Raw genomic sequence first — 14,130 nt, 5'->3', positions numbered from 1 at the left:
ACAAACGGGGTTGTTGAATTTCATTTGTTTGAACCGGTCAAATACTGCCTGAAACGCCTAGGCATGCATTTGCAATTTAAAACTGTGTGTGTGTGTGTGGGGGGGTTATTTTAGGATCATTTTCTTTCTACAATGTTGGGTCCTTTTTCTTCTTTAACTTATAACCTTAAAACCTATCTTTATGCCTGTGGTGTTTTGCGTCATCCTATTTATAAGTCTGGTTAGGACCTCAGGTGGTCAATATCTGCATGGTCATATGGTGATTTCGGGATATAATGATGATATACCCTTTTGTTCGAATAAAAGGTCAACATATGAGTAAAACAAAAACCAATGATAATACCGATGGTAAAGGTGATCAGTCTTTTATTGATCTGGGTCATGCCAACCTTCCTTGAAGAAAGTTATCTACTACTAAGTATTATACTATACTATGCGTTCCGCTGCTCTATTATGATGAAGGAAAGTTAATTTGCGTTTTTTTTTTTTTTTTTTAAATATTTGTTGTGACAGTGGGGAGGTGGAGATATAGGAGTGAGGCCATCCCACTGGTTGCATTTTACTTGCGCGGGGTTTTGTTTTTCAACTGTGTGTGTGTGTGTGTGTGTGTGTGACTGATATCGCTATAGTTTCTTAGATGTAAATCCACTAACAATCCAGTTTATCAAAAAAGTGCTCAATGGATACAGAGCGTAATGGTAGTATATTTATATAAATTTATGCATTTGAGATGAGAATTGGTTATTCATATTATTTGGATTTTTCAGACAACTGTTCATCACATCTCAAGTGTGATTTTCACAACGTTTTGGTTAATGTAACCTCCAATCTTCAGGTGTATCTTGTCGAACTCGGGAATTTGGATGGAATTTCGAGCGGAACCCTTTATTTACTTAACATAATTATTAACGTATATCTATATTAATGTTTTTTTCTTATTACTTGTATACATTATCGTTTATAATTAATGGTTCTCATTGTATTAAATTCTATACTGTCTACTTAGTAATTGGTTATTCGACAGCATATGTGCTGCTTCTTTGAGTCGTCTTACTCTCCACTTTTCTTTTGTCCATAATTTTTACTTCGTTCCATAATGGTAGATGGTTTCTCTTTTCCTTCCAGATATGGTCAGCTATACCTGATTTTTTCAATCTCTCCATGTACTACGGCTTTTTGATGTTTGATGTTTTCGATGTTCTTCTAACCATACTTTTCACCTTTGTATAGTTTTCCACATTTACATAGGATTTCATATACACAGTCCTTAGTCATGATTTTTTTTCCGTAGGGGGCTTGACTCTCACAAGCTGTTTCCGGAGAGTTGAATAACTACTGAATACTGTCCTGATGTCATATGGATTACATATTCGTTGAAGTTTTTCAGACAAGCCCTTCATATATGGTATACAAACTGTGGTGAGTTTCTGAATGGTGTCCTTTTGTGTCTGCTCCAGATTTCTTGTCACGCTCTCTGGATAGTTGTTTCGGTGGAGGGTTTCTCTTAAACTGCCCATCTTCTCTTGATATGCACTGCCATTACTATATATTGCTTTTGCTCGGTGTTGTAGGCAACGGATGATTCCTTTCTTTACATCATATGGATGATGGGAGTTGAAGTTAAGATATTGTGAAAGTTGGCTTTCGGTATAAAGATGACAAACCCTTGATCAGTGCGTGTTATCAGCACATCTAGGAACGATAATTTATGTTCTTTTTCCATCGTGAACTGTATAGTTGGACAGAGTTCACATCAAGACAGTGTTCAGGAGTAATTCAACTCTCTGGAAACAGCTTGTGAGAGTCAAACACCCTACAGAAAAAAATGACGAAGTGCTGATGAAATCCCATGCAAATGTGAAAAACTACAAAAGGTGAGAAATGTTGCCCACTAAAAGTATGATTAGAACATCGAAAAGCCGTAGTACGTAGAGAGACTGAAAAATCAGGTATAGCTGACCATATCTGGAAGGAAAAGGGAAACCATCTACCTTTATGGGACGAAGTAAAAATTATAGACGGAGAAGAACGGTGGAGAGTAAGAAAGAAGCAGCACATATGCTGGGGAATAACCAATTACTAAGTAGACCTAGTATAGAATTTAATAAGATATGGTTGTTTGGTTGTTTTTTGTTTTATGGCATATCAACCTTTTTCAGGTTATTTAATGCCAAATCCAGTGATTTTGAAGAACAATTTTTTAATAAAATATTTTTTTCAAGTCGGTTTCTATCTAACCCACAGTTAGGACCCTAACAGGTACTACCACTCCGGGTCAGAGTGGACCTGGGAGCAATGGCAATTAAAGGGTGGCTCCACACTCTCCAAAGCCCACAAACTGGGGCCTCACCATCGGATATAGTTTAAGGTCATAAGACCTTTAAGTTAGGAAGCCATTAGAGAAGTGGGAGCGTAAAAAAAAAAAAAAAGAAAAAAGTGGGGGGAGGGAAGGAGACTTGTTTTGGGCTTTGCAAAACATGACAGTAGTGCAAATAATTAAGAAAAACAAAAACAGAAAGGCGTTAATGCAGGTGCATTTGTGTCAGGAAGTCATCTTCCGACAGCCTGATCTGGTTGCACCAGAAATACGACATCGGAACGATTAATTATAAACAATAGATAACATATACAAGTAACACACACACACACACACACACGTTAATATATAATAAGTAATAGTGATATCTACAGTTAGAATAGGTTTAAGGGTCCTAAAATTCATACCAGAATTGTACGCAAGGACCTGTGGCGCAATGGTTAGAGTACTTGGGGAAAAAAATAAGTGATATTCTTCTGAAGGTTCAATCCTCGGAATACAATCGGGAATTACTTAGGACCTTTATCTAGTCATGGCTGACGGAACAAGAGATCTGTTCGAAATTCCATCCAAATTCCCGAGTTCGGCAAGATACACTTGAAGGTCAAAGGTTACACATGAAATCACCCTCAAGATGTGAACAGTAGTCCGATGAATCCAAATAATACAAATTCATACAAGGTTGTAAAACGTCTGTCCTGAGGACGCCGGTTTTTAAAAAAGAATTGGTATGTATGTGTTTTTGGTACCACGCTGAAATAACATTTCGAAAGCCATTCTTAACATAGGGAGAGGGGGGTGTTTTGTAACTATTTCTGTGCTTCCACCTAACAATTTAATAAAAAAAATAAAAATAAAATCGTGAAACTAATTTAACCCGAACAAACTATTTAAAAATAACGCTGTACAAAAAAAAAAAAAAGTACATAAGCACCAAAGAATTGCATCGAAAAAAATGGGTGCTAATGCAGAGAGTGACCCGACCCGCGCTATCTTTTTTTTTAATCGTATTTCCACGTTTAATTAAAGTTTTATGGTAGGTTTTTTTATTCACTCGTAAGGTTAAAGTACAGAATAGATACAAAACACCCTCCCTCCACATGTTAAGAATGGCTTTTTAAATAATAACGTTATTTCAGCACGGCACTCTCTGCATGAGTACCAAAAAATGTATGCACATATGTAGCCAATATTGCTTGTATAAAGACACGTATGCTTTATACTTATAATTACTATTATAATTACTTCAGCAAGTACACACACACACACACACACACACACACACACGTGTGAATTACGAATTTTTTCCTATTACACGCATTCGCATTACATATCCTACAAACGGGGTTATTGAATTTTATTTGTTTGAGCCGGTCAAATAGTAACGGAGTAGGATTATATTAGGGTCATTTTATTTTTTACAATCCAAGCCTCTTATTTTTTTTTTTTTTTTTCTTCTTCAACTTTTAACCTTAAAACTTACCTTCATGGCTATGATGTTTTGCGTCATCCCATTTATAAGGCTTGTCGGGCCCTTTCAAGTGGTCAATATCTGTGTGGTCATCTGGTGATTCCGGAATGTAATGTTGGTAATATACTCTTTCGTCTGGATAATATGTTCCAGTCCGCCACTGGGAAGAAAACGCCAACATGTAAGTAAAACAAAAACCAAAGATAATACCGACGGTAAAGGTGACCAGTCCTTTTTTAGTCACATTGTTCGTGGCCATGTCAAACCTTCCTTGGGGAGGTTATATGCTACTCTGCGTGTTGTACACTACACTACGCGTCCCGCTGTTTCATTTTGATGAAAGTTTAATCTCTCGGTTTTATCTATTTTATATATTTATTGTGACAGCGGGAAGAGGTGGGTGGAGATGAGATATGAAAGTGAACATTTTATATGCATATCCAGTGTGTAATTTGGTTTTTCAATAATATACATCATATACAACAGTTGAGGGGGGTTGGCCTTTTTTTTTTTTTTCTTCTTCTTCTTTCTTCCTGTTTATATATCCACCCCCATTTTGGCCGGGTATATGTGCGTGTGTTTTTGTTAGGTGGCCCCGTCGGAAATTGGAACACCTAAAGTCAAGTCTGTCGTGTTTTACCGTCTTTCTTTGTGTGTTATTTTAGTTTTTATGCATTGGCAAATTAAGTTTTGCTTTTTAACTAAAAACGAAATTATCATTTCTTCACTTAAAGTAATCAATTGTTTTTATTGTGTGTGTGTGTTTTATAAAAAGAAAAGAAAAAGAAAGACACTTAAGCAATAGATTACAGTTTCCATACCCCCCCCCTTTTTACCGGGTACTCGTTACTTTTTTTTTTTTTTCTAGGGGGTAGGAGTAATTGCGTCGTGTATTTGTTCATACGTTTGCGCGTTGTACCAATCTGGTGTTACCAGGGAGATTTTTTAGTTTCATCTTTCCCCTTAAAGCTATGCAGTTGCACCATTATTATTATTATTTCCTAATTTTCCTACGCTAAAATATTGATATTTTTATAGTATCGTTCCCGTCTCTAAGATTAGAGTTATATTAGGGTAAGTTGACATAACCATAACCAGACTACTTAACTTGCGACGGTTTTCCAATACCAAAATCGTTCTAAAGGCACACGAAAAGAAAAACAAAAAGTACAAACACTGCAGACGCTTTTCTAAAATAGGATTTTTGATTTAATTGTTACAGTATGGCCTTGTCATAAACTATGAATTGAACCAAATTGTTATAAAACTATAACTAATTGTTGTAAGGCAAATGCTATCTTAACTTGTATTTATAAAACTATTGGATATAAATAGCTTCCAAGACTTTCAGTATTTTAATACATAGACTTGCTAAAACTGTAAAGCCAATTTGGTGCTTCTATAGAACCTGAACCGAACTAAAACTTAAAATTTAGGTGAAGGTTTGTTTAGGGTTAGTTCGGTTCAAATTCCGTAGAAGTATTTACCACCATTTTTAAATGATTTTTTTTTCGACAGTTTAAAGGCTTCAAAAGTTTGAAGGGTCACGCATATATATAAAAATCGATATGTGTTTATGGATTTAATTTCGTATATAAGAAAAAGGTCATTAAAAAGTGTGTTTATAGTTTGTGGTGGTGGTGGTGATCACTGGTGATGGTGATGCTGCTTTAAACTATTATATTTTAAATTATGATAGAAGTCACATAGAGACGAGAAATACACACATTAGAACCGAATTCATTTAAAATTGTTCCCTGGAGATATATATTTTTTAATACTTACTATTTAGCACTATATGGACATATTCATCCATAAAATAAATACGCCATAAAGGACATATGGTAATTTTTCCCTTAACTTGTTGTTTGGATTCGGGTATTGGCCAGGGTCTTTTTAAGGGGTAGGAACGATAGACTCCTACTCTGTGTGTTTGTCATTTTTTATTAAATTTTAGACCTTGTCACGCTAGTTATTTATTAATGAAAAAAAATATTGATTTGTTTCTTTTTTAAATTTATTTTTCATTTGGAGAGCGGGGGGGGTAAGAATTTATTTGAACGCATTTTTTTAAGGGACAGTCTGTGTTATTATTGTTTAATTTTAATGTTCAGACATTAGCAAAGTAAATTATAATTTATTCACCGAAAATTTAATCATAAATGATGTTTGTTTTTTTTATCTTAAAAAAAAAAATACTGGCGTTATTTTAAAATAGAAACTGCTCTCGTCAAAACAAACATGTGATGTTCTCTCGCGTGCACTTTGACATTACGATGGCTGTAATGATTACCTAATTATAGTGTATTTTAAATTGTCTAAAGCACCCGTTTGTTTATTTGCTACACAAACAGGAAAAAAAATAACTTCATTTTCTTTCTCGAAAAAAAAAAAAAAAAAAAAAAAACTATGCTTAAAAATTCGCCTGTCTATTTTACAATTAAAAAAAATCTATAAGTACTCAGTTGTGACCATATATTTGTTTGAAGCATCCTATATCATATTTATATTTGCAATTTAAATATTTATATTTCTTTAATTTCTCACCGGAGAAAAAGAAAGCAAAGACGGTTTCTACCACCTGCCCCCTTTTTTGCGTATACAGGCGCATTTTTAATCGGATCCAGTTTAGTGCGCATCTTAACAAATGTCAACAGAAAAGGGTGTTTATTGTGTTTGTATGCTCTGATATTAACGATCGAGTTATCTTTATTTTAAAATAGACTGTCAGCCCAACGAACTGAAGCAAGCAATCGATTCGTTTACTTTTTTTTTTAATTCTACCTATGTATATATAAGTAAATTATTAGGTACGCGAACTTAGCTTATTCATTCACTAACCTGGCCATAGTAAATCCATCCTAATGAATGAATAAATGAATGAATTGGGTTCGCATTCAAACAGTTCGCTTTTAGACTTTGTGTATATATATATATTTTTTTTTATTATTATTTTTTTTTTTTTTTTTTTTTTTTTTACAAAAGAAAACGTTTATTTTGTTTTCTTATTATTCCGTCATCGCTAGAATAAATAGACTTAAATTTCTTTCTTCCTTTTCAACAGAAAAAGTGCGTGTGTGTGCCGTTGCCGTCCTGAAATTCGCGTCCTATTCGAAGTCTTGCGCCTTCTTATATTTTCGTTCCACGTTTCTCGGATTCTTTTCTTTTTGCGACAGCTTGGCATTATTTTTCTTATGTCCTCCATCGTCTCCGCAGACTCTTCTTCTTCTCATCCTCATCATCATCCACAGATTTGACAAAAATAATAGAACCCCCACCCTTTCATTCTTTTCGCAGACTCTTTTTCGACCGGTGCCAACAGAGAAACTGACTCGATTAAAATCTTTACCGACAACTACCACAGCAATACCCCCCCCACACACACACATCTAAAGCAATGTCTCGTATTTATTTACTGTTATTTATTTATTTATTTATTTATTTTGTAATCATGTGCTATGGTTTCAGAGTAGAAATATGTGGGCAGTACGACAATAAGCTGTTACAAAAACGGAATAAAATTTACTTTTCCACTGACCTACATAGTTTTAAACTTCTGAAAGTGTTTTAAAGTTTTGTTTGTTTGTTTTTTCTTTTTTTAATTTCAATATAAGACTTCGTCCGTATGCTGACTTTCAGAAACGGTTAAAAATCCAATGTGGTCAGCATGGATGTTGGTGCTTGCTTTTAGAGGATTATTATTGTGTAATTCTAACTGTTCTGTATTTACCTCTTTCAGGTCTTGCTTATTGTCAGTGGACAATAAACAACTGCTGAATAATTAGAGTACACTCTTATCCAGATTTCTAACGACATAGTTGAAAATAAAAAATACCTCAGTACTAGCCCTACCCTTAGATTTAGACTTAATGCCAGTGGTAAACGTTTTTTTATTTAATTATTTCTTTTTTCAAACCTGCAATTAGCGAACATCTCCAAACAAAATCGACCACCATTTTTTATTTACTCGTATTTGACTAAGTAAAAGTGTCGATAACAATTTCAGAGATAATAAATCTTATAATCAGTTTCCACGCTTTAAAATTATACAGGTCGGTAGAAAATTGAATTTTCTTGCGTTCGGTAAGTTATTTGTTGTATATTTCATTTGTTTTCGATTTTTGCCCTGTTAACTACACTATATGAATGCCTTTTTTGGACTTTTACTTTTGTTCTCCAAAGCAAGACATATTGTCACTGAAACATAAGGAGATACTATGATAGGGATCAGATTTCTTGGAGGCAACTTGGGTAGGGAGTTGGGTAGCAAGATTGCATTTAAATTTCTGCACATATGATTGGGGAAACATGGAGCAGGGAGGGAATTGGAAATGCTAGCAGTCTGAGGAAAGAATCTATTATAGCAGAAAATCTGCCCGCATCTAGGGACTTATTAGGAATATCAGTTTTGCATCATGTCAAAGACAAAGAGGTTGATGGTAGTGGTTAGTGAAGGTTCTTGATAAATTGCAGAAGCATATCTGTAATTTGATTGGCTGCCACACTTTCTTCTTCACTGCAACCTCTCTCACACAAACGGTATGTTGCTAGTCTCAGTCTTTCCTACAAATACTCTTATGGCATGTGTTACTCAGGATTATCTGATTTATTTCCTGCTTCTTTTGTTCCAGCTTGTTTGACTCGTTGGTCTAGTGGTCTCCATCAACTTGCTGTTTTATTACCTTATTGTAATACAGCTTCCTATTCCAGTAGCTTCTTTCCAAGGACTGCAAGTTTGTGGAACTCTGTCCCTACTCACTGTTTTCCATCTACCTACAGCCTTGATCTTTTGAAGACTAAGGTCAATAGGCATCTCCTGTCTTTGCAATAATCATCTTTCATTCTTTAAGTAATTACATGTGAACACCATGAAAAATTGTTGGAAAGAAGTTTAAAAAACAAAAAAAAAACAATTAATTTTGGACTAAGAGTAGTGGGCTAAATTCATATATACATTTAATGTAAAATGATCCTCATTTCCGGGCCATTGTTACTTATTAGATCTGTTAACTAATTCTAAGTCCAACTGGTAAGTTTGTGAAATTGCACAAAAGACTAGATCTGCCTCCAAAGAAATGACAAAAATTTATCCCCCATAGCAAACAAAATAAAATAAAAATAGCTAAAATGTAATACCCTAAATTCAAAAATTATTTCTCCTGCTAATTTTTTCAAAGTGCTCAGACGTAATCACCTAAAAAAGTAAAATCTTTTTTGAGATGAAGGCTTAATCTTCAATTCTAGCTGTATCCCGAGAAAATCCTCTGAATAAAATAAGATGGAGGTATTATGGTAAAACTGCAGCCCTGCACCGTATACTATCCCCCACGAAAAAAAAAAAAGTTTGGTAAAAGTGCTGAAGAGTTAACAGTCGAAAAATCATTTTAAAAAACACTGAAATAATTTATAACAAATGCAATACGTTAAAGTGCTGAACTTTTTAGATGAGGGCTGATTGTTTATATTGCTTGTATCGATTGGACTATTGATCTCATCTTGAGTGTTATTTGTGCAACGTTTCAGTCGGATTAACCTCTGACTGCTCTCAGGCATGTTGGCTGTTGTTTGGAAAAGAAAAGAGAAAAGTTACTGGTTACTTTAATATTTTTTTAATTCTTTTTGTATTCTTTAAATCAGTTTGTATTTTATGGTCATTGTTTCGTATTTGTGAAAAATTTTAATGAATCGAAGACAACTCTAATAAAGATTGACAGGGATTATCTCCCTTCTATCGCCAAAATTTTAAGGGTGTACAATGTTTGTTTTTCAAGGAGGCAGCAGTAGGTGTATCAGAATTTTTGTAGGAATTTTTGACACCCCTAACACGAAACTGCGAATAAAATATAAAAATCTCGTAATTTCTCTGTTAAAAGTAGATTATTTATTTTCTTTATGGATTATACTTCCAAAATAAACTATTAAAGTTGTTTTAAAAGTAATAGAAATATATTTTTTTTAAACAGTAATGAATTTTCCGAACTCAATACTTTTCAATTTTTAAACTTTAAAAATCTATTAAAATTTTTCTATTGATTCTATTTTTACGATATTTTCAGGGTCAATGTGAAATTTCCAATAAACCGAATATAATATTTTAGACAAACGTTTTTTTTTTAAATGGACGCCCCCCCCCCCCCCATTTTCAAGTTTCTATTAAAAAGTAAATAATTAATTTACTCACCGAAAAGTAATAATTAATTTACTCACAAATTGAAGAGAAAAGGTCAATAAATAATATATTCAAATTTAAAACAAAAAAAAGTAGTGTTTTTTAGAATTTTACCTGTAAAGTTTGAAGTTTAAAACCTTTTTTTTAAAACCACGTTATGTGTTTTTTCTTTTTTTTTTTTTATGGAACCTTGGTCCTTGCTCCTTTAATTGAAAAAAAAAATTAGGGCTTGAATTACATTTTTTGAGGAGTTATAAGCTTGGAAAGACAGGGGGTCGAATAATTTACGCCTCCCATTTTGAAATGTCTATTAAAAAGTAAATAATTGATTTATGTACCAAAGTCTTATATATCACAAATTGAAGAGAAAAGGTCAATAAATAATATATTCAAATTTAAAACAAACAAAAAAAGGAACTGTTTTTTAGAAATTTACCTATAAAGTACGAAGTTTAAAACCTTTTTTAAAAAAAAAAAAACACGTTGTTTTTTTTTGTTTTTCTTTTAATGAAACCTTGGTCCTTACTCCTTTAATTGAAAAAGAAATTAGGGCTTGAATTACATTTTTCGAGGAGTTATAAGCTTGGAAAGATGGGGTGGAATTATTCACTATTTTCACGAAATTTCTGACACACCTAAGGCAGCACATATGCTAAAAAAAAAGAAAAATTACTAAGCAGACACAAACCTAGAAATTAGTAGCATTTGGGGGCCTCTAATTGTAGAAAAAACAATACAATATCTACGGAGCCAGTAACTTTTCTCTTTTCTTTTCTAAACAACAACCAACATGCCTGAGAACAGTCGAAGGCTAATCCGATCGAAACGTTGCACAAATAACACTCAAGATGAGAACAATAGCCTGATCAATGCAAATAATATGAAATATAGCACAATTTAATTATCTACCGACCTGTATACTTATAATGTGCTGCAACTGTTGTTTAGTTTTTTATTAAAATTTTTTAAACAGTCTTTATGCCACACAAAGAAATATGGCCAGATGTTGCTTAACTGCTCGGGGTTTGCATGCCTCAAAAGGTAGTAAAAAATTACTTACCTTACTACTCACCCTAAGTCCAAGTGGCAAGCTCTCTTCTCTCACCAAACTTGCTACTCGGATTCAGGGTTAGTAATGAAGTAATTTTTTACTGTCTTTTGTGGAACGCAAACCACCAGCAGTTAAATAACATGTTGCCTTATTTCTTTGTCTTACGTTTTGAACAAAAAATTTTGTAATAATTAAAAAAAATTGTTAAAACGTTAAAAGTATACAGGTCGGTAGATAATTAATTTTTTTTTCTTTTTGCAATTTTTCGGCTGTTAACTATTCTGCATTTTTTGCTGAAGATTCTACCTTATTTGAGGTACAATGTAAAAAAATGTAAAAAATACAAAACAAATTACACAATGTAAAAAAAATGTACACCATGTAAAAAATGTAAACAATGTAAAAAAAATAAATGTAAAATGTACACCATGTAAAAAATGTACACCATGTAAAAAATGTACACCATGTAAAAAATGTACACCATGTAAAAAATGTACACCATGTAAAAAATGTACACCATGTAAAAAATGTAAACAATGTAAAAAAATAAATGTAAAATGTAAACAATTTTAAAAATGTACACCATGTAAAAAATGTACACCATGTAAAAAATGTACACCATGTAAAAAATGTAAACAATGTAAAAAATAAATAAATGTAAAATGTAAACAGTGTAAAAATGTACACCATGTAAAAATGTACACCATGTAAAAAATGTAAACAATGTAAAAAATAAATAAATGTAAAATGTAAACAATGTAAAAAATGTAAGCCATGTAAAAAATGTACACCATGTAAAAATGTAAACAATAAAATAAAAAAGTAAACAATGTAAAAAATGTAAACCACATAAAAAAATTTTTTCTTTTTTTTTTTTTACATAGGCATCACCACATTATCAAGGCCCAGAGGCCACTCAAGGATAAGGGTTAAAGAGTGTACAGTAGAAATTGGACAATATAGTAATCATTAGTAATGAAAATTTGGTAAATTTGATAACTTATATGGAACGGCTCATCAAGAACTTATTTACTTTAGACTTGAACACAACCATATTGTAGTCAGCCGGAAAGCAGGAAAACGGAAGACAATTCCACAGGCGTGCAGTTCTAAGAAAGAAGCTTTGTTCATGGAATCTACGTTTAGGTTTAGGCACAGATAAAGAGTGGGGGAAATTATTGATAGTGTTTACAGCTAGACGAGTGTTTCTTGTGAAAGTTTGGCGAGGGGGGACCATAGATTGAAGCTCAGTTGAACACTTTCCATGAAAATAACGATACATCAGAGACAAACTCGCAACATCTCTTCTGTGAGATAGAGGTTGCAAGGAGGAGAAAAGGACATCTCCTATGAGGCTACGAAGTCTATTTTGAACTCTATCAAGGCAGGACAAGTCCTTTCTAGCAGCTCCTGCCCAGATGTGGCAACAGTATTCCATCCTTGGACGTACCTGGCTCTTATATAGATAGAGAATAGCATCAGCAGTGAGATATCTACCGGATCGATAGAAAGATCCCAAACAATGTAAAAAAAAAAACTGCCAATAAAAATAAAAAACAGCAACAATATTTTAGATTAATCTTTATTTAATAATGAGGCATCACTTATCAAGGTCAAATGATAAGTGTCAATGAGATTATAATTGAATGATGACCAATACTAGGAGAGGATTGGAAAAGATATGTAAAATGGGCAGAATTTGATTATTTCATAAGCAAGGACCCGTGCCACAGTGGTTAGACTACTTTGAAAAAAAAATCAGTTGTACAGGTGATATTTTCCTGATGGTTGAAGGTTCAATTCTCAGTGTGGGAGACCAAAAAATTGCGAATTACTTAGCTGATGGAACGAGAATATGTTACCTCTGTGAAGTAAATAAAAGGTTCCGTTCGAAATTTCATCCAGATTCTCGAGTTAGACAAGATACACCTGAAGAAGGTTAAAGATTACATTGACTGAAACGTTGTGAAAATGATACTCAAGATGAGATCACTTGTCCAAATAATACGAATAACCAATCCTCATCTCAAAAATGGTTTGACATTGGATTTGGAAACAACCATTTTGTAATCAGCTGGAAAGCAGTCCTACGGTATTGTGTTTCACAGATAGGTGAAGAGTATATAAAATAAAGAACGATAAAACATTTGAATACAAAATGAATTAATTTTAGTCAACAACTTGTTAAGACAAGGAAAGATAAAGTTTATGAAGAATAAGAGTTCAAAGTTTATGAACACATATCTGTTTCGGCGCACACTATATGTCCTTAAAAAGAAAATTGATCAGGCATAAATATGTATCTATCTCTATTATAGAAAAGGAATTTTGTCTGTGTGTGTGTATTTGTTCACTATAGACTCTGAAACGGCTGGGCCAATTTTTATGAAATTTTACACAAATGTACTTTATGTATCTGGCAGTGTTCTTAGATAGGGTTTGTATCAGAATGTCTTCAATAAGAATCGATGATCGAAAAAATCTGATGAAAAAATAAACAAGCGACTTTTGACCAAAGTTAACAACTAACACCTCACAGCCTAATATCATAAGTTCATTTGAGAAGTTTTATTATCACACAAGTCAAAGGGGCCAACATATAAAATCAACAGTAGTTTCTTTGATATGACAGAGGCACGTTCAAAATGAATGTTTCTGTTTAGAGCAAAATTGAATTATGATACTTGACTTTTACATTTTAAACTTTAATTCAAGTCATTATATATATATATATATATATATATATATATATATATATATATATATATATATATATATATACTTTATAAAATCAACAGTAGGTTTTCTACAATGCAATGTACAATACAATGTATTGTGGACTAAGTATTGCGAGAGGCACATGAGCTTTCTCCCGGTGCACTCTAATTTGAATGAAAAAAAGGCTATTTCACTAATTTCGATGACAATAAAAATATGGGAGAGTGAAACATTCGATGATCATCATACAATCCCGGGCAACGTCGGGTCACTCTCCTACTATATATATATATATATATATATATATATATATATATATATATATATATATATATATATATATATATATAATATAAAGCTGAATGTCTGTGTGTGTTTGTGTTTGTGTTTGTGTGTGTGTGTGT

The 14,130-nt window shown here is 32.9% G+C and overlaps 1 protein-coding gene across 4 annotated transcripts in view; it reads right to left on the bottom strand.

Annotated features, from left to right (window-relative positions):
• The window catches only part of LOC145263716 (glycoprotein-N-acetylgalactosamine 3-beta-galactosyltransferase 1-like), a 206,877-nt gene extending 199,707 nt beyond the window's left edge, over positions 1 to 7,170 (bottom strand). The window contains exon 1 of one of the 4 annotated variants that reach the window (XM_080120675.1): positions 3,801 to 7,170. In XM_080120675.1, coding sequence (XP_079976801.1) covers positions 3,801 to 4,047 — 247 coding nt within the window. In that variant the 5' untranslated portion in view covers positions 4,048 to 7,170. The remainder of the gene's footprint in view (positions 1 to 3,800) is intronic. The other 3 variants (XM_080120676.1, XM_080120677.1, XM_080120674.1) reach the window with 3 other exon arrangements.
• Between the last annotated feature and the right edge of the window lie 6,960 nt (positions 7,171 to 14,130).

Source organism: Euprymna scolopes, chromosome 39 (assembly GCF_053919585.1).
Source record: "Euprymna scolopes isolate OS-2025 chromosome 39, ASM5391958v1, whole genome shotgun sequence".
NCBI lineage: Eukaryota > Metazoa > Mollusca > Cephalopoda > Sepiida > Sepiolidae > Euprymna > Euprymna scolopes.
The sequence above is the reverse complement of the archived record's forward strand: the minus strand, read 5'-3'. Positions and strand labels throughout refer to the sequence as shown.